The 21,397-nt window shown below is 35.1% G+C and overlaps 1 protein-coding gene across 4 annotated transcripts in view; it reads left to right on the forward strand.

Moving 5' to 3' along the window:
* MYOF (myoferlin) overlaps positions 1-19,243 on the forward strand; it is a 72,736-nt gene extending 53,493 nt beyond the window's left edge. Inside the window, exons 33-54 of one of the 4 annotated variants that reach the window (XM_049810363.1) lie at positions 569-750; positions 844-1,002; positions 1,164-1,262; positions 1,560-1,721; positions 2,281-2,446; positions 3,022-3,098; positions 6,845-6,856; positions 8,211-8,309; positions 8,969-9,094; positions 9,854-10,009; positions 10,123-10,214; positions 11,573-11,743; positions 12,281-12,429; positions 12,656-12,795; positions 13,747-13,835; positions 13,921-14,016; positions 14,640-14,781; positions 15,098-15,197; positions 16,062-16,255; positions 17,284-17,393; positions 17,737-17,884; positions 18,355-19,243. In XM_049810363.1, the coding sequence (XP_049666320.1) occupies positions 569-750; positions 844-1,002; positions 1,164-1,262; positions 1,560-1,721; positions 2,281-2,446; positions 3,022-3,098; positions 6,845-6,856; positions 8,211-8,309; positions 8,969-9,094; positions 9,854-10,009; positions 10,123-10,214; positions 11,573-11,743; positions 12,281-12,429; positions 12,656-12,795; positions 13,747-13,835; positions 13,921-14,016; positions 14,640-14,781; positions 15,098-15,197; positions 16,062-16,255; positions 17,284-17,393; positions 17,737-17,884; positions 18,355-18,390 (2,705 nt within the window). In that variant the 3' untranslated portion in view covers positions 18,391-19,243. Of the gene's footprint in view, positions 1-568; positions 751-843; positions 1,003-1,163; positions 1,263-1,559; positions 1,722-2,280; positions 2,447-3,021; positions 3,099-6,844; positions 6,857-8,210; positions 8,310-8,968; positions 9,095-9,853; positions 10,010-10,122; positions 10,215-11,572; positions 11,744-12,280; positions 12,430-12,655; positions 12,796-13,746; positions 13,836-13,920; positions 14,017-14,639; positions 14,782-15,097; positions 15,198-16,061; positions 16,256-17,283; positions 17,394-17,736; positions 17,885-18,354 lie in introns of those variants that run through there. The other 3 variants (XM_049810365.1, XM_049810366.1, XR_007507283.1) reach the window with 3 other exon arrangements.
* The last annotated feature ends 2,154 nt before the right edge of the window (positions 19,244-21,397 follow it).

Genomic DNA, 21,397 nt, shown 5'->3' on the forward strand with positions numbered 1-21,397 from the left:
GATACCTTCTACAGAGCTTTTGATGATTTAAAGACCTGCCAAATACTGGGCTTAGACCACTCTAATCATTCAGCTATTTCACAAGAAGAGGTTGCTATAAATAAGCATGTTTGAAACCAAAGCTTGGTCTGGGCAATACAGCCTGGGAGAATTTGTTGTTCAGCAACTAGCCAGAACTAGAATTATTTCTTTATATTATTTATGAGGCTGTACAGTTGTATATCAATGGAGACAACAAAAAAAGTTTCTAAGGACAATATTTAAAAGGAGATTAGCATAGTCAGTGTTTCATTAGTTTTCAGGTTCTCTTTCTGATTTGCAAGATGTTTTATCATTTTAATTTATTACTCTGTTAATCAAGACTTGTATAAAGGAAGCTATTTAGTAATTAAATGGAATTTGCCTTATATGTGTATGTGTGGGCTTTTGTTTTACATAGAATGGCTTATAGAACTGGTAATGAGAGAAGAAAAATAACATTTGATAAACATTGTGCTTGTGTGCCTTATGGCTTGATGGGGTTGTTTGTCTGTAACTCTATGCTTTTAATCTTTGTATGGTATTTCAGATCCGTATGCTCATGTTTCTTTCCTCCATCAAAGCAAAACAACTGAGGTCATTCATTCAACTCTAAATCCTACATGGGACCAAACTCTCATATTTAATGAAATTGAGATCTATGGGGACCCACAAACAGTAGCCCAAAACCCACCTAATGTTGTTATTGAACTTTTTGACAGTGACCAAGTGGTAGGTGAATGCTTTTTACCCTGATTGTTTTATTATTTATTTGTATTAATTGAGAATAACATTAATGGCTATGATTGCTATTTTTGGTTGCAGGGTAAAGATGAATTTCTTGGAAGAAGTGTTTGTTCCCCTATGGTCAAGTTAATCCCAGAAGAGGACATCACACCAAAACTGCTCTGGTATCCTGTAACAAATAATGGTAAAGCTAGTGGAGACATTCTTTTTGCTGCAGAACTTATTCTGAGGGACAAGGTATATATTTTTTCTATATAATTTTTGGTTTTATATATAATATAACTTATTATATATCCTTTTAACAGTGAGTCATAATGTGAAGAATTGTCTTAATACTTGCAAGGTATTTCATTTAAGGAAGATGAGAGAAACTAACACTCATGTTTGTGTCTTAATAGGGTGGTGCCAACCTTCCAATTCTTCCATCACAAAGAGCACCAAAGCTTTACATGGTACCTCAAGGGATCAGACCAGTAGTTCAACTCACTGCTGTTGAGGTATGGCTTATTCTTAAGCTAACTGAATACAAGTAGAGTCATCTCATCCTCTAAATAGTATGTTTGTGTATTTGCTTCAAGAAAAAATATTTCATAGTGAGAAATACGGGGGATTTTTAAAGTGGTTTTGAGTTTCATTTTTTCGATTAACTTTTCTAGAACAACCACCTTGAAATATTTTGCCAGTCACATTTTATTATTGAAAAGACTTAATTTCTTCTTTCCTACTTCTTGAGTATCATATTAACCATATTGATACCTCTCCCACTTTTTCTTATACTGGATTTTATTTCTCAGATTCTGGCTTGGGGGTTGCGGAATATGAAAAACTACCAGCTGGCACCTGTTATGTCTCCAAGTCTCATTGTGGAATGTGGGGGTGAAATGGTGGAATCTGTGGTGATCAGAAACCTCAAAAAGACACCAAATTTTCCATCTTCTGTCCTCTTCATGAAAGTTGTACGTTGCAAAAAACTATATAACTGATTTTGCTATAGATCGCTGGTATCTCATACTTTTAAAGGTCAAGGATTTGTTATGCAAGAATGAACAGAAAAACTTGCACATCCTTTTTTGACTTAACATAAGGAATTTACTGAGCCTGAAAATTCTAATAGAGATCATGTAAACATGTTTGTACAGTCATTGATAAATTATACAATTTTATATGCACAATCCAGTGCAGTATATATATACATATTTATTTATTTATTTATTTGAAAAGGCATCAGTTTACATGTAGATGTGTGACTACTTTCCTACTGCCAGGATGGGAGTTGTGCAAGAGTCAAGAAAATTCAAGATTCAAGGCAATTAAAATTATTCTTACTGCCTTGTATTGAATCATAATAAAAGGTTAGAAATTTTCATTCACCATACAGCCATAGAACATAGTAGTTCAATATTAAATAAATTAACAGCTGTAATTTAGCGGGGGGGGGGGGGGGGCGGGGGGAATCTTTAGTCTTCATTTTCCTTCTGTTTGTATTATAAACAAACTCTAACCTTTCATTTTTAGCTTTTGCCAAAAGAGGAGTTATACAGTCCATCTCTTGTTATTAAAGTAATAGACCACAGACCATTTGGACGGAAGCCCATCGTGGGACAGTGTACTATTGATTTACTGGAAAGCTTTCGCTGTGACCCCTACACTACTAAAGAAGACATTGCACCACAACTGAAAGGTAGACAGCTGGAAAGTGAAAAGTTCTACTTTCTTAGGAGATGCTAGAATAACCTATCTTCAGTGTTTACATACTGTACTGATGAATAGTCATCTTGTGTTGTGGACTTATTTGGAGATAACATGATCTGAAAGAAAAATCTAATCACAGTATTAATTAGTGCAAAGGCAAGTCCACTCTCAGACTTAGTAAGCTGGTTCCCTGAAGTTCCTTTTTAGTATCAGCTTGGAATTTAACTACCTGCAGATTACCCCTGCACTAAGTACTAAAGTAATGATCCAGTATTCCAGCAAGAATGCTCTGAATACAATGCTGACATTTTCCTCTGTATTTTTTCCAAGTTTTACTCTTTTTTTTAAATTCTATATATTTCAGAAATGTTTGTGTATCCTGCACAAAAATGTTGTGTATTTTTAGCAAAAATGGCAACTAATTGCTTTCTTTAGATGATCAAACATACAGCCAATGAATTATTTTACATCTTCTGTAACTGTTTGGATTTCAAATCTGATTAAAATGTTCAGTAAGATATTTCTCCTACATCATACTGCCTTAATAAAATCTTTGGCTTACAGTTAGTCTACTATCTGCTGCGCCTCGCCAGGATACGGTAATTGAAATGGAAGACACACAGCCACTGCTAGCAGCTCAGGTAATCTTTGAAATTTGATGCTTGACTTTCTTCTTCAGATCTGTGATTTCTGAGAAACTATCAAGACAGCAAAATTGTCAGAAACATATGCAACCTTCTGGAATGCCAGATGGAATAAAGTTACTTTGTGACAGGAAAGCAAAGGAATTATATTAATTGTTTTAACCTCTGTTTGCCTATAGTAAACATCAAACTATGACTTCTTGTGCATCGTAAAGTTCACCCAGCAGCTTAAGAATGAATTCATATGTTCAATAGCTACTGAAAGCATATGATAGAACATTACCCAGTTGTCCACTGGTGATCGTTACAGCAGCCTGATCTTGCACAAACTGAGTGGTTCTAAATAAAGGAGCTAGAAGTAGGTGCATGCTTTGGTGGGTACAGAATCAAAGCCATGGTAACACAGACCTTCAGCCATTTGTTTTATCACAGTTGTGGCTTTGCCTCTCTTACCGTGAAGTCATCCAAAACTGATAACACTGAAACAATTTTTTCTGCACTAACACTTCTTTTCTCTCCTTTTCTGTTGTGCTTTGTGAATCTCTCTACTGCTCTGATTCTTTCAGGACCGCTACAATACAATTTTACTTTCCAGGTAAAAAATAATTCAGCTTGCAGAATTTTACTCTTGAGTTGAAACATGAATGAAGACAGATTCCAAACAGTATATTTTCAAGGAAAAATTTGCAATTATTTTATGACTGTAAAATGTTCCCCTTACCTAGAAGGTGTTTTCATAAATTTCTGATGACATGTTATTTTAAAGGAAGCACAAAAGTTATGCCCTTTAATGTAGTAATTTTGCAGGCTCTTAACCCAAAACTTTGATTTTTCAAAAATGCAGAATTTTTTACTTTGTTACAGAGGTCCCAAAGTAAATACTACTGAATTTAAACTTTCAAACTCTCACTGCTATTTGAGTATATTATTGATTGTATTGTTCCTCCTTCACTTCTTCTTCTGTATCTTAATGTTATGATATTCAGACTCTAATTTAAGTATCTCATAGGCAATGTTCTTGTATTTACTTTTATCATACATCTAAATTGTCTTTAATTTAGAACTGTCTCTAACTTTTCTCTGAATTAGGCCTTCCATTCTAATATAAATGCTTTATAGCTGGTACAGAGAATTTTATTTCCTTTAAAAATTTTAAGAAAAGAAATTAAAAAATAAATCTTAGCACTTTGAACTCACTGGCAAAAATGATTGAATTTGTGTAGTTGGTTTCAACTATAAGAGGGAAAATTTTACATGCTACGTAAGGTGAAACACAATTTCTTTAAGAGTTTGACATCACCCAAGCCAAATATAACACTAGATACAGTGATAGCATCTATAGGAGACAGGAAAGAATATTCAAAACAATTCAAATTGAGATAAGTACCACTGTGGAAAATGTAAGTGATATGCAGACAAAACCCTGAGGACGCAAAATGCCAAAATTTCATCAATTACGTTCCAATTTCCAGTGTTTAAGCAGTATGTCAACAGCACTCAGCAAAATGGCTTCTCCAACAACAGTGCATGTATGTATGTACCAAGCTAATGCATGGAGATGACCAGAACAGGGTCGGATGGGGAAAAATGTTAATGTGATGTGGTCATGAGGCTGTACTTGTCTTGGCAATTATTCCATACAGAGATTTTGGAGGAGATGATACTCATGAGTCTAGTATGATTAGTTACAAATATTAAGGTATCCTTCTTCAAAGTCTCACTGTGTGTGCACAAATATGTATGAACTATTAAAAACTTTTTTTTGTGCACCAGCTTACTTGGAATCTATATATTAAAAGCACCAAAATCAACAGGAATTATTTAACCACACTATTAATATTTAAACTTTGTTTAAAAGTCTACTTTCTGAAGAATATAATAAATCTACAGTAAATAAAATTCTAACTCTTAACTCTAGGGATCCACTGTATCTCTTGGGTTTTTCTCCATGATTTCAAGAAGTTAAAAAAGCTAATAGTTCAGTGTTAGTGTCTTGAAAACTTCATGTATAACAATCTACAGTGAAGTCACTGGGTACATTAAAAAAGGACCATAACTGTTACATGATGTTTACCATGTGAATATTTCACTCCAAAATCTCAAATTTATCATATGGCGCTTACCAGTTTTAGCAATAATAATATCCAATTATTGAAGACACATTATTTGGTTTGGGAATTTTAAAGAAGGCCTTAAGGTTTTGATTATTTTTTTTTCCTTAAACTCTTCCTCCCAAAGCTACCAAGTGCATTATTTGAAGAGACATTTGAAGGTATATCAAGGGGAAAAAAAACCCCAAACTCACAAACCCCAATTTAAACTCTTCCAACATTATGCTTTGATGAAAGGTTCAGAGTTCTACACAGTATAGTTTGTGAAAAAGCTTTAAATTGGGAGTTAAAATTATTATTGCATAATTATGCAAGCTACCTCTTCATGTTGTCAACATTACAAACCACTGTTTAAACAGTCAAATTTAAGTATGGCAAAGTATTCAAAATTACCTCATGAATTCTGCCTGTAAGTTTTGCAAATCACTAATGATAACGGTTTCTGAGAATAAATCACTCCAATTGCCTTTAGAAAATCTGACAGTCCCATGCAAATCTGAAAAAATTATGCTGTATTTCTGATTTGAAGTTAGACAAGACTACTAAAATACAGTAGACCTGAACATCCAAGCAAGATAATTACTTACAGCATAGAAATGGGAGTAAATGAGTATGATATACCAGAGTGATGTCCTGACCTATTGATGCATTTGGCTCGTATTCATAAAATGTTCTGCATATTTCTTCCGCTTTGCACAAAAATTTATGGAATATGCCTTTAAATTAGAACACAAGATATGATCTATAAACACTAGCAAAAATCAGACATGCTAATCATGGCTTCCATATGGGATGCATGATGGACTATCTCTAATGGACTATTGGGTCATAATTAACGTATTTGTGATTTAACAGGTGAAGCATTTTGGATTGTGCAGATTGTTATTACACTTATACAGATAAATCTATAGACACATATACTGGTTGCTACTGAACTTTATAATTCTTCACATTTTTTTCCAGACTCCTGAAAATCCACAGCCTGTAAACAATTGAAAAATGATCGTAGAAGGAAAAGGGAAAAGGCTGTTGAGCATTAGCAAATTGTTTTATAAAGGAGTAAATATTTGAAAAGGGAAAAAAATCACTTGAATTTTCTGTATGTGAAATTTGTTTGGAAAAGAATCTCTAGAATAGATTCAGTTTTGTAAGTGCTCTTAAAAACCTCTTTCTTCTGAAATGAATCAGATCCAGTCCTCTCTGCAACCAGAGATGAAAGCAGGGAATGATGCTACTGTGGAAATCAATAAATAGAATCCAGAGTGTAACACTGCAATAAGAAAACCCAAGTTTCTCTCAGTTTTGCTTTGTTATGTGAAGAACAAAGCACAGGGTGATAATGTCTTACAGGCCTGAAAGCTTGCTTTTCAAAACTTTTATATGTATGCTCCAGTTTAATATCTAGGACATACTGATAACAGCAGCAAAAAGAAAAAAAAGTTACACACATGGTATCTGAATATTCTTGAAAAGTATTTATAAATTATTGGTGTTAGTAACTTACTTTACATACATACTATATACAAACCCCAAAACTTTTGAAGCCTGTTGAACTGTATAAAATTCTACAAATCATACCCTTATAATTATTTTTATTTTGCTCTTTTTTTATGAATTGATCCTCATGAGCAGCTTACGGAAAAGGTAATGTACACTACTTTTTAAAATCTACACATTGCTTTCTTGTAAATGAGCTCTCCAATTGAAAATCAGTATATCAATAATGCCTCCTAAATTAGCATTTTAAGCACGTGGATGAGACCAGTAATCTCTAAAAATGTTTGACATAAAACCTACAATCAACTTGTAAAATGGTAAATTTAGGAAAAATATGCAAGACTGAAACAATAACCCCTAGATATTAAAAAACAAAAACAAAACAAAAAACAAAACAAAACAAAAACCAACAAAAAAACCCAGCCTGACATTTAATGATCTGTATAATATTTTAAGACTCTCTTTAAATCCAAACAATCTTAAAGATTTTTCCAAATTTACACAGTGAATGAATACTATTCATTCTTTTCATTCACACTGAATGACTACTATTCATTACCAACTGAAGTGTGTTTTCAGGGGCAAATAATTATATTATGCAATCCCTATGGATAAATACAGAAAATAGCACTTTGTTGAATAAAGTGATTATCAGACTTAAATAAATAAAAATATTAAAAACCCCACAGAAATACTGTCTTAGTGGAACGTATAGATTGCTAGCATCTAGGGTTTCATGAGGCTCACTGAAGTATTATTTTTAAGAGGGCAAGACTCACTGCTGTTTCTTTTCAACTGCATTTGGTAAACATTAAGGTAGAACTCCCAACTGCAAGATTCTGTCATGAGACAGACAATCTCCCCTGGTTTTAATGGAATGATGTATGGTTAGAGCATTTATAGGTCTGTTCCAGTGTTATATGGCAGCAGTTTTGAAATAAATGGGAATGGTGAAAGCAAACTATTTATCCCTCAGAAAAAAGTTTTCTACATGCTTGCTGTGGTTTTTACAGTCATGCAATTCCTGTAATGAAAATACCATGTATGATGGTGGTTTTCCTTAACAGCTGGAATAATGACTGCACCAGCTAAGTGTACATTCAGTTCCTCTGACTTAAATAATCTAGAACTTAGGCAGCTAGGCTGTGCTGCACTGCCAGAAGATGGAGGAGAGAAATATACACACCTCCAGAAGTCAGTCCTTTGACATAGGTATCTAGATACTAGTAATTAATTGCTTGCTTAGAGATGGCTGGCTGTTAACTATCAATGCAGCTGGATTATAGACTAGATACCTAAACCTGGGTAAGAGAAATTCTATCTTTTTAGCCTTAATATTTACATTCTAATTCTCCTTCAGATAAACATTTAGTATTATTAAACTGATAATAAGTTTTAGAGTATACTATCTTTTAGTATGCTTAATTGTTCATTGTTTCTGCTCAATACGAAAGAGGCATTCTCTCCCAATAAAAGACTTTTTTATTTGCTTTTCTTTAAGGAGGAAGAAATTGTTGATTGGTGGAGTAAATTTTACGCTTCAGTAGGAGAACATGAAAAATGTGGACAGTATATTAAAAAAGGATATGACACTTTAAAGGTAATGCTCAGGATAAAATAAATTAACATAGCTTAACGTTTATAGGCCCAAAACCTGGTCAGAGCTGTGCCCTTTATTTTTTTAAATGCTCTTCAAAATTTAACTGTGCGTGCTTGCCTGTAAAGGGCCATTACTAATTCACGTGGTGAAATGAAGGTTTTAAGAAGGTATCTTTGCTTCTTTTCTACTTAACTACATTTATTAAGAGATGTATTAAGAGTTTAATCTAATCTTCAGTCAAATGGAATTTTACCCTTGACTTCTTTGGGTACCAGGCAGATCCTAAATAAACATACACATTGAGAAAGTATGAACAGAGGATCAGTACTTTTACTGTCTGTTGGTTAGAAGTTGAAGCCAGACCACTTTCATTTCTCATCTAATACACATAACAAACAAAGTAAAGATAAGCTTGTGAAATGCTATTTATGCTGGTTTTAACAAGGCTTAAATGAAGCTTGATAGCATGTTCTGCAAACATTGCATTTGCTTCCACTTTGATGTAAAAATAAAAATAGTTCCAAATGCTTCGATTCCATAAGATATTTCATCAAACATACAATACTCTTTGCAGTGCCACAATGGTGGAGCTGATATGTTATGATAATTTCTAAACTGCACTTTTTTTTCATTTTCCATTGTTATTTCCTTGTTTTAAGGTGTACGACTGTGAATTGGAAAAAGTACCTGAATTTAATAGCTTAACAGACTTCTGTGATACATTTAAACTATACAGAGGCAAATCTGAGGACAGTGATGATCCATCAGTGGTTGGGGAATTCAAGGTAAATTTCAAATAATGGGCAACAACCAAATGCTAGATGCAGTCTTTTTTATGTAAGTGGCTATCATTTAAGTAAGTCTACAGGCAAACTTTTCAGCTTAAATATGGATGCATGCGTTAATAGGGGCAACAGATGGTCATAACTACTTAGGTACAGGCCCTTCTTTTTCAAGGAAGGTACAGCTACACATTGCTCGCACTAAATGTGATGCATGTTAATTTAAAAGAAATATCATCCCTGCTAATGGGATCTTCCCTGGTACCTGTGGAACAGAACCTTCCCTGATAACCTCTTGAATAGGGCTGAACTTTCACCTGCAGATGTTTTGAGTGAAGTACATTTTTAGAATGAATTTGGAAAAGGTATTTTGTACTATTTCCGTGACTCTATGACTTTTAAAAATTAAAATAATGTTAACATTTAAAAAAAAAACAAACCCAAACATTAAATTATGCTTTTGGAGAGGGAAACAAATATGAAGTATGTGTTACATATTCTCAGCTGGAACAAACTGAGTAATTGTGTTGAAATCAAAAGAGCTGTATTGATTTAAATCAGCTAAGGATATAACCTTGCCTTTGTAGTAAGTCTTATCCAAAACCCACTAAACAAAAGACTTCTAAGTGACTGTGGATCAGGCTATAATTTTGCTATTCCTATATAAAACAGTGTGTATGTGTAGGATAAATAAGAAAAAACAAACCTAGCAGAGTGACTTTTCTACATTTATCTCGACTGAGTCTTTATATTATTTTTTAGGGTTCCTTTAAAATCTATGCATTACCTGATGATCCTACTATTCCAGCTCCTCCTCGCCAGTTCCGTGAGCTACCAGACAGTGGGCCTCAGGAGTGTATTGTGCGAATTTATATTGTTCGAGCTTTGCAGCTTCAACCCCAGGATAATAATGGGCTGGTGAGACTTTTTGCTTTTGGAATATCTGTGAGCTAACTCTGCCGTAGTATATTTTACATAAAGTTAGTCTTGATAACTATTTCTTAACAATATTTTTTTCTTATTTTAAATAGTGTGATCCTTATATAAAAATATCCTTAAGTAAAAAAGTAATTGAAGACAGAGATAATTATGTGCCTAATACTCTCAACCCAATTTTTGGCAGGTAACAAACTTTTTTGTGTTTTCTATTTATTATATTTTAGAATGTTTTCCTGTTTTATAAGATAAACCATTATTTGAAATATTCAGCGCTCTATTCATTGTTATATACTGACAGTTAACTGTGAGTAAAGTTGCATACATAAGGCATTTCCCTTTGAAATCATTGGGCAACACAGGTGTTCGGCTAGTCTATAGATTTTCTGTATCACATGGGTAAATTGTACAAAGTCAAACAATGCATGTACCTTAAAACCGCCCTGTCTTATGCATACAAGAATAACAATGTGCTTATAGAATATCGAAAAAGTTTTAACTCTGAAAACTACTTGGATGACACAATGAGTAATCAGCTTAACATATATTCCCAGTACACTGGTCTTTCCTTCAAAGGCTAAGGATATCTTTGAAATATATGAATAGAAAAATACTAATTAGGAATGGAGAGGTTGCATCATCTTTATAATTACTAATGAAATTCTGGGTCTGGTTTGGTGTCCAGTGTTAGAAAAGGATTTTGATAAATTAGAAAGTTAGGAGAGGAGGACTAGAAGGATCATAAAGAGTTTGGAAAGCATTCTTTGCAGTGATGTGCTACAGGATTTCAATTGTTCAGATTATGCAAAGAAATAGACAGCAAAGAGACTTGATTACAGGTAAAAGTACCTTCAAAATACCAAGTTTTTCCAGAATGATTCTGGAAGTGAAAGTTTAAAAGTTAGACTAGAAATAAAACAAAACAAAAAAAAAGATGCAGAGAATAATTAACCATGGAATATTTTACCTCAAGGGTAATGGATTCAGCAGCGTAGAAACCATGAGGCTGCTTATCTGGAAAGTAAATTCAGAAAATTAATTTGAGAAAACTCTACAGTCTATTTTGTGTAGGACAACTAGATGACAGAATAATCCCTTCTAGTCACAGAAGCTAAACATTTGGACCATATCTTTTAAGGCTCCAACTGTGTTTGTATTGTGGTAAAAAAAAATCAAAAATTTCTAATCATACAGAAACTATGGATTGAACAACCATCCTTTTTACAGAGTGGCTCGCAGAGCCACACTGATTTCTTTCTCAGTCCCAATTCAAGCTGCTGCACAGAACACATCTAAGTAATACACTGCGCAGAAAGGAAGGATATACTATCCATAGGAGTACGAACGGAATTATTAGTAAGCACAAATAGAAATTGGAGCATGAGTAGTAACTACTGCTAGATTTATCAGCATTGAAAGCATCCCTTTAGTATCTTGTAAAGGTTATTGATCAAAAATAAAGTAAAAAGTGGGGTTTTTTAAGTTCAAAAATAAAAAGTATTGCTCAAAAGAGCAATAGTGTTAACTGGACATTTTTATGTTTAGAATGTATGAACTCAGCTGCTTCTTGCCTCAAGAAAAGGATCTGAAAATTTCAGTCTATGACTATGACACATTGACTCGTGATGAAAAAGTGGGTGAAACTATAATTGATCTCGAGAACAGATTCCTTTCTCGTTATGGATCTCACTGTGGCATCCCACAGCAGTATTGCATGTAAGTCATTTTGTCTACTGAAAAATTTTATCTGTAAGATCTAGTACCCAGTCTCTAAAAAATCTGGGCTTCCTGCATCTTAATTATATGGTTAAACAACAATGCTATGGCTTCTCATGGGTGTTTGTTGTGCTCACTCTATCATCTGAATTCCAAGTTAAGCTGCAAAGTCCTCGAAAGAGCTTTGACTGAAAAACATGATGTCAAACATTTTAATATTCTCTTTATATGGTAATGTGTGTTATTTCTGTTCAGAGAACACACACTTAATAGAATTTTCTGACCTACTCGTGGAAATAAATATGAAAACATCTGTTAGCGTAAATTATTTTGATACGTAAAGAAAAAAGTACTCTGTCTTGGAAGGTAATTCAGCTGCTACAAAATTATGTCACTGTATCAAACTGAAGTGGCCTCAATCTAGGCAGTTACAGCACTGCCCTTTCTGAATTAGTTTAATAAATATATGTTACATGACATGTAAATGCCCTGAATGCTGAATAATTTTAGGATGTGTTTCTGTTGCTTTCCTAAAAGTTCAGGTGTGAATACCTGGCGTGATCAACTAAAACCAACTCAGTTATTGCAAAATGTAGCCAGGTTTAAAGGCTATGCTCCTCCTGTCCTCTCTGAGAATGGCAGAAAGATTAACTACGGGGGACGAGACTATACTTTGGAGGAAGCTGGTGAGCTTGTTAATTCATTTTATATTTCTGTCTTAAATTCATACTGATACAAGTATAAAACTTCTCAGTTATTTATGGAAAATTAGGAAAAAATCTTTTATTTTTTTAATGTTGAGCACACTTTTCCGCTAAATTTTAAATACCTGGTTTTAAAAATTTTTTTAAAGTTCAAATGCAAATTCTAGTTCATGAGCCCCTGTACTTTTTTCCATTTCTTTTATTTCAGAAGCTAACAAAATTTTGCATCAGCATCTTGGTCCAGGTGAAGAACGGCTAGCCCTTCATATCCTCAGAACCCAGGGTTTAGTACCCGAACATGTGGAGACGAGGACCTTATACAGCACCTTCCAGCCCAACATCTCCCAGGTACTATGAACTGGTTTACTTCTGGTTTCTTGAATGCAGAAATGGAGCATTCCTGCATTTATATCGACAGAGTGGTATCACTCAGGGGCAAGAGGGCTACAAACTTGGCTGAGAAACTAAAGCAGGTTAGTCTAGAAAAGTAACAAAATGCAGTTACGTTTTGCCATTAAGGCCCCCAAATGACACCTTAAACACTGACAGTGGAAATCAGGAAAGATTATTTATTACTTTGTTACTGAAATAAACTGGAATATGTTTTTAATACCTCACCAACAATAAAGGAGACAGCCTGGCTCAAGGGGTTCCTGCCTAAATTCAATAAATGAGACCAAACTTGTCTTTTCTCTACAAGATCCAGAGGTGCTAGTTTAAACACAAAGTCTTACATTGGACCTCTCTGTTAAGAGAGGAACAATGGCTAACATTTGTTCTCTAGCATTTACTAACTCACCAGTGATTGTTTTTTAAAGAAAGTTTCTGCAGCAACCAGAAAACTTACCTGCAAAATAAAGGGGCTTGCATTTGAAATAGAATATAAAATCTGCAGTGGTTGCCTTACTTCAGAGTCTACTTAAGGGGACTGATCATCTGCACTGGGTAGGCCATCAGATGCAAACTATCAGCCACATGTATGACACTGTACTTAATACCACCTCTGAGAGTACAGAAACTTGGACTTGCAGAATGAGAACTATTTAGGCACCTAACTTGCACTGAATTCAGTAGGAATTAACATCCCTACCATCTTCTGAATTCTTGGCATTGTTAATTTGAAGCTTATAGGAATTGGGCTTGCTCCTATCTGAAGTCTGTAGAAGTTCTGACATTGATAACGTGAGCTGTGCTCTGTGGCTAAAATTAGTACTAAGCATGTCAATAAGCAGTTCCATGGAATTACCATGACAAATCTGTAATGCAAAAAACAACCCTCATCCATCTCCACTGCTACAGGGAAAGCTCCAGATGTGGGTTGATGTTTTCCCCAAAAGTCTAGGACCACCAGGCCCTCCCTTCAACATCACTCCCCGAAAAGCCAAGAAGTGAGTATCCATATATACTATGCATTATCTGGCAACCCTGACAAAGGCAATTCAATTCTCTTTCCCCAAACATCTTCTCTCTTAGGTATATCTTGCGTGTGATTGTCTGGAACACCAAAGATGTCCTTCTGGATGAAAAGAGCATCACAGGGGAAGAAATGAGTGACATTTACGTGAAGGGGTAGGAGCATCTTGTCATGTAACTCTTAAAAATGAATGATGTTCAGAATGTCCTGGGAAGGCCTAGATTATGGGTTCCAAAGATGATTTGGTTCAGCCAAGTCAATGCAGGCTACAGCCTCTGAAATAGTGCTAACCTCAGAGAAGTACAGAAGTATTATGAGACAAAGCATGACCAGTTAATGTGCAGTGAAAGATCCTAGAACTTCATCTCTTGAGATGGGAAGCAACTGAAAAGACAGTGAGTTAGCTTTGGTGCTGCGTAACCTGGATTCTTACTTTTTACATTTCCTAGTCTTAATGTAAAAAATTCAGTAGAAATCAGAGAAATATACTACTAGGCTATTGATCCAATTTCTTCTAAAAAAGAAATAAAAAAGCCCTGCCAGCAACTCACCACTGATTGATACAGTACTGGTCATAGCAAATCAGAAATTCGGTTCAGATGTTGCTATTTACAGTGCCAAATTGGAACCAAACTGAGAAAGGGTGTGAAAGACTCTCCAGCCCTCTGTGAGCAACTCTTACAGCTTGTGTGCAACCACTTAATGACATGGTTACAGTACAAACAAGCACCAGTGTAGTCCCACTAAAAACACCAGACACATCTCTCTCTATTTTCAGATGGATGCCTGGTAATGAAGAAAATAAGCAGAAAACTGATGTTCACTACCGATCATTGGATGGTGAAGGGAACTTTAATTGGAGATTTGTTTTTCCTTTTGACTATCTCCCAGCAGAGCAACTCTGTGCAGTTTCCAAAAAGGTAAGTATTTCTAAAGATTTCAGTACCTAGAATACATATTTTAATTAGTCTGATCATTTTGTACCTACATATTGAAGGAGACAGTGTGGCTCCATTCTGCATACTTTTCTCAAACTGCTACTGTGGACAGATTCAATTTTGCCTTTGAGCCAGGAACAACAGACTGGCACCTACAGGATCTCCTCTTAGCAAGAGCAAGATTAGATCCTTAGTACTTCCACCAACCCCAGAATTCACAAGTACTAACAGACCAGAGCTTTGAATTTTCATAAGTAGTTTTAAAAAGGTGCTTGGGTTTTGCTTTTTAAAATTTTAGGAACATTTTTGGAGTCTTGACAAGACAGAATTCAGAATACCACCCAAACTCATCATTCAAATATGGGATAATGACAAGTTCTCCTTGGATGACTATCTCGGTAAGACTTCTAAGAAAAGAATTATTGTTATCTCAAAGTAAGAGATAAAAATAAACAATTTTAAATTATCGCATAAGAATTGTGTTTACAAAGTGAGCCACTGAGCATGCAAATACACTCCTGCTTTCCCACACAGTACAGAGTTACTTGTGCTCATGAGTGAATGAGTGAGTATTCACTCAGTAAAGGCCTACTTGCAGGTAAACCAAGATACTTTTCATTCAGGTAAGCCCTATCACAAAGTGCATGAAATGATAATGTGCATGAAAAAAACTTACTTTGCTTCTTTCTTTAAGTAAAATTACTTAAAACAAGAGTACTTCAATTTTAAGTAAGAGTATTTACACAAGGCTCTAATTTAGGTTAAGCACCATTATTAATTGCACTTCACACCATTATTAATCCCTACTTTTTGTAGAGATATTGCTCTTCAGAAGATTCTCTGCTCTGTATTAAGACGGCTCCAAAGTCTTTAGCAAATAATTTATAACCATCATTAAAGTTAGCTAAATCATGCATTTAACTATCAGAAATTACATTCGTATTACATTGCTGTATTTGATTATCTTTTGTTTAGGTGTGTGGGGAAAAAAACCTCTATTAAAAATCAAGTGATCTTGCATTAAAAAAAGGGGAGTAGAGCTTGCTAAGTCCAGTTTATGAACACCAGCAAGATGGGCTTAAACACAGCCTGATGTGTCCTACTTCCCTGCCTCACAACATCCTTAGACAAACAAGAATGTAATGTGTATGTTGATTTTTTTTCCTGTATAACATGTTTAGAGATAGGAAAGATTGATGTTGAACCACTATGCTGTATGGTTGGTTGTGTCATGCAGTGGGTTTTTTTTACCCATCTCCTAGGCTTTGTGGAACTTGATTTACATAAAACAATCATTCCAGCAAAAGTTCCAGAGAAGTGCAATATAGACATGATTCCAGAATACAAGGCAGACAGTTCTCAGAAGGCTCCCAGGACCGCCTCTCTCTTTGAACAGAAGTCCATGAAAGGATGGTGGCCATGTTATGTTGAAAAGGATGGCTCCCGTATTTTAGCGGTATGATTATTACCTCATTAAAAAGTATTTAAAACATGCTCATCTTGCTTTTCACATTATAAAGAAAGACTGTAAATAAAGAGTCCTCCACTTAGCTTTCAGTGGATAGACAGAGGAGGAATAAATAGAACATTCCATGCACAAGTTCAGGAATTTTGCTCCATCAACAATTTTTTTGTTTTAAATATGAGTTTAATACTTATATTTGTTTATTTTGTTTTTAACTCTGTTTAACTTGAAGGACTCTGGTGCCAGGTTGAGTCATGTTATCTCACCAAAGCAGCCAACAGAGTTATAGTGTGAATACATTTATCACGTTATTGCTGAGGAGAAATACGAGACATCCTAAATGCATTAAAGACTAAACAAAGCATTAAATCCAAAGCATTTTTGTATACAGCAAATATAATTTATATACTGAGAACCCAGACTAGTTTTGTGATTATGAGGGCAATCAGAAGACCTAAAGCATTTTAACCTGTACTATGAAGAATATAAATGCATATTTATCATTTGCTAGAATATTAAGCCGTTCAAGTGTGTCTGTGTCTTCTTGCTAATATTTTTCCCTTTAAACTTTATTACTGGAATTTAATAAATGAAGAAAAATATTCAGAAACATCCATCAGCCACAGCAGTATAAAAAATTAGATGCTTAGTCATTTGGAAAAGATGCAGTCCTTGGGTTGTTCTTGAAAGAAAAGAATTGTTTTTATTTTGCTCCTGAAAGAAGAACTGGTTTTGTTTTGCTAAATCAGAAAAAAACCAATGTATAGATTAAACCTAGAACTACAAATTAATTAGCAGAACCATTTTATGTACTATGATTTTTTTTTTCTATTTGTCATTCTCTGATACTGTGTTGTGACACTGTCATAGTGTAGAAATAAGTGTATTTTGAAAAGGAAATGGAAAACAGACAGATGCATAAAATGAGCTGATCCCAAACTCTGCTGTGTAAGTACCAAGCAAGTACAATTAGTGCTGTTTCAATAAGATGCTTGTCTCATGCCACATGTTTTCTGAAGGGTAAAGTTGAAATGACGTTGGAAGTTGTCAATGAAAAAGAAGCTGAGGAAAGGCCAGCTGGTAAAGGAAGAGATGAACCCAACATGAACCCCAAACTAGATCTACCAAAGTAAGTTATTTTTCTCTCACTAGCTTCAGAAATATATAGTATCTGCTACTGTGATGTTATTGACAAAATCCGCATGCGCTAAAGGATCTATTAGACATCAATTATCCTTTGCAAAACTTCATTCATAAAAGCCCGTCTTGTTTCCATCTGCAAGCATTAGGATAAAAGGCAAGGTGGTTTCAGTATTAATGGCACACATTTACTGAAACTGCTATCTTATATTACGAAACTATCTGTGTTTTCTTCAACCTCCAAACCAGAGTGTTTTAATGTGTTATACTCTCATGCTTAAGTATTCCCTGTTTTTATAGTATGAGTAATATTTGTTTCTTTCAAAATGCAGCCGACCAGACACTTCCTTCCTTTGGTTTACAAATCCCTGCAAGACAATGAAATTTATTGTGTGGCGCAGGTTTAAATGGCTCTTTATAGGCCTTATCATCTTGCTGATTTTACTCTTATTTGTAGCAGTACTCCTCTATTCATTGCCGGTAAGAATTTTTAATTGTTACTGTTCTTCAGCTGTGGTATGAAGCTAGCTTGTATGTAAGTCATCAAGATGAGTGTATCACTCCTTACTCTGAAAAGAGATTCTATCAACTCAGTTTTAGCAGGGAGATAGGGATTATATCCTTATAGCCATAAACAATTTCAACTGATTTTTATTGAGAAACAATTAAAATGTATGTTAAAACTAACCTATTAAGTAACAATGGAGCAAATGAGTGCCTTAGTGTTAATAATGCACACAAAAATAGTTAATAGATGGTCTAGAGTCTGGATTTCAGTCTACTTTAATCTGAAATATCTTACTCATTTTTACTGTATTTTAACTGAAATTACCATACCCTGAATACATTCTGATCCATTTTAATACCTTTAATGTCTTTTACAAAACTACACTGAAGTATTTTGTGTACATCTTTTTACCTCTATTGTTTCTTCCTTCCTGCCCCAACAGAACTATTTGTCAATGAAGATTGTGAAACCAATTTAAAGAAGAGTTTTTTACCTCATCTTTTCAAATAGTAATGAGATTTCGCCTCAGACTGTGGACCAAATTCAGCAAGGCTCTCCATCCTCTTTATCTGCTAGTATTTGAAACTGTAAAATAGATAAATAAGAAGTTAACCAAGGTTAGCCAAGGTTCAAGAGGTCATGACAGGTGTTTTCAAAAAAACAAAGGATGAACTCCCTCATGTTTCATGTACTTTTTTTACTTCAGTAGTATCTACACATGGTAAAGTTCTGACTTGCTTGCTTTTAAACTAGATTTTTCATAAAAATCACTCAGGAGGCTGCCTGCTATTGCTGTCTCTGTTTTTTAATGGATACTTCCTTTTAAGAATTCCTTTCTATTGGGCACACTTTGAAACTTTGCATTTTAACTTAATGAAAAACAAGCACTACTTACGATTATGTATACGAAAGAAACCTCACAGTGCAATCAAAGAAGGGTCAGACATTGGTTCTAGAAAAGTTGTCAGCATCATGCTGCTTAAAATTCTTAGTTACTGCACCGTAGACTTGATAATGCTATATATGTATCTTGACAACAACTGCATGCACGTAGAAATAAATAATATACTGTTTACTTAGTATAATTTACAAATGTTTAAATAAACTTATCCACAAGTAAGATGCAAGTTTCCAGTTTTCTTCATCTATTGCAAAACTACAATGCATTAGGGTATTGTATAGTGTCTGTTGGAGGTAATGCCACAAATCTGGACTTTAAGGTATTTTACTGTTATCTTTACAGTAAAGAATAAGGAAATACTTCTGCATAAAGTTGTAATGAATTTCTTTGTTAATCAGGAAATTAATAAAGAAATGAAATTTGTCTAATAGTTTCATTATACTCCTTACATTTAGAGATTATCTTGAATGAAAACATAAGATGATACACAACCCAGATTCAACCCTTGTTTGAAATCTGATCTGCACATGCTCAGTCTCCTGTCCCTAGGCACAGTAAAATATAATCTGCACTAAAAATCAGGTTATAGTCTGGGATTCCACCGCACTTTTACAGAGGGCCAAAGCAGAAGCATCTCTCTGAACATTCTGTGGTGCTTGAAACGTAGGAAATCTGCAGCAGAACCTGAAATAAGCATTTTATGATTGTCATACTCTTGACTGGATAAAGGCTTCAGCCGTCTTTAAAAAGATGACAAAAAGAACTGCAAGAATGAATTAGTCTTGAAAAATCTCTGTCATTGTATTTACTAGCATACTTAATGCTTTCTTATAACACAGCACTGTAAAATAAGCATGCACTTGTCAGGCAAAATAAGTAAATTATACTGACTTAATTCTGTTGAACAAGCTAGGGTAAAAGTACTACATGAAATAATTTCCAGAATATGAAGTCCCATTGGCTAGAGTGGAGCAAACAGCAGTCATCCCATCAAAAAGATAAAAATACCTATTTTTTGGTTGTTAAGAAACTCTCAAGCATCTTGACCTATGAACAAGAGCTCAGAGCTGGAACTAATCACCAGCCAGATAGATTGTCCCTTCACTAATGATGAAATAGCACTCCAGAAATAACTGTCAATTTGCGTGAGCTAATGTTTGATCATCCACTATTAAAATCTGCCTCAATCAATGCCATAAATTTGACAGACGGTAAAAATCACAGCAGCCTTATTTTCATTGTAAGACAAGAAAGTGTGTTGGTTGTAATTAGAAAGCATTTAACTTGAAAGAACATACCCCAGAAAACAGTTATGAAATGGAGTAGAGATCTGAGCAAGCCTGTTCACCTAGCATTTGAAGAGGGGCAGGTACTGCCTTTCTGCATCGAGTTCACCCTCTTCCAGATGCCTTTTTGTCCAAGCATGCATAGGTTTGATAGTTTCACTACAAGTAGGCAATGCTAATAAAAACAGAAGTGAAAAGTCTGAGAAGCCCTTCTGCCTCCCAGCCTGCTTCAGCAACAAACAAAAGAAAATACATGTTCACAAGAAAGCAAATGTGATCGTTAATATTTACATACAATACTGGTCAAATCTGCAATCCCTGGTGTAGCTGCTGTGCCTGACTCCAACACACAATAGCTTTTTTTTTGCCTAGTTCAAACAGTTAGCCCTGTGGAGGGAACAACTTTATGCTGCTCTTGTTCTGCACCGACTGCTGGGAAGTTCACTTCAGCCAGGACAGCTCTGCACTGCTCCAGTTGCCAGCAACTGAGGTAAACATCCTTTGAGGCCAGAGAAAAAAGGGCAGAATATAGATGTGCCCGATACAGCGAAGAGTGATAACTTAACCCAAGGAATTCCTCCTCCTATGAGTTTGCTTTGCCTAAACTAATAAGCTGACAAATATTTTGGCTCACACTGATGGGGCCAGTTCAGCTGCATGCCTGTCACTAAGTCCCCAGGACACAGACTCTGGGCTTCACAGAAAAGATTATCTGGGTCTAACATGAATTCTCTGTTGTGGGAAAAGAGTATGTTTGATGAAGCTACCTCCTCCGCACCGGCACGTCATTCAAACATGAGATGCTAGCCGGCTGAAACAGCCAGGGAAAGGCTAAAGCTAAACAGAAAGTGCTTTTAACAAAAAATGGCTAAATACCAGCAGTGTGTGACTTGCCAGCAGTATGGCTGAGTCCTTCTGCCTCTGACATCATGTAATTTCAAACAACAGCAGCTGCACTCTTTGAGACACTTGGGTATCCAAGCAGCATGTGACTTCCTATTGGTTGCTTGCTGTAGTCACCCCAAACCCTGACTCCTGGAATGGGCTGTAAGGAGGTTAACAGCTACTGTCATATAGTTTACAACTAGACAGATCGTACAAGAAAGATTCATCGTGCAGCTCAAGAAGAAATATTTGCACCTAAACCAGCTCACTGTAAAATAGACGCAGTAAACTCATCAAGACCTACAAGCTGCTCTTGCATTTCTCTGAACAGCCACAAGATGACATCCCAAGTCTCATGTGTTCACAAAGTCCTTCCAATACTTCTGTTTTATTTCTACCCTAAATACATCTCG

This window comes from Accipiter gentilis, chromosome 9 (assembly GCF_929443795.1).
Source record: "Accipiter gentilis chromosome 9, bAccGen1.1, whole genome shotgun sequence".
Lineage (NCBI taxonomy): Eukaryota > Metazoa > Chordata > Aves > Accipitriformes > Accipitridae > Astur > Astur gentilis.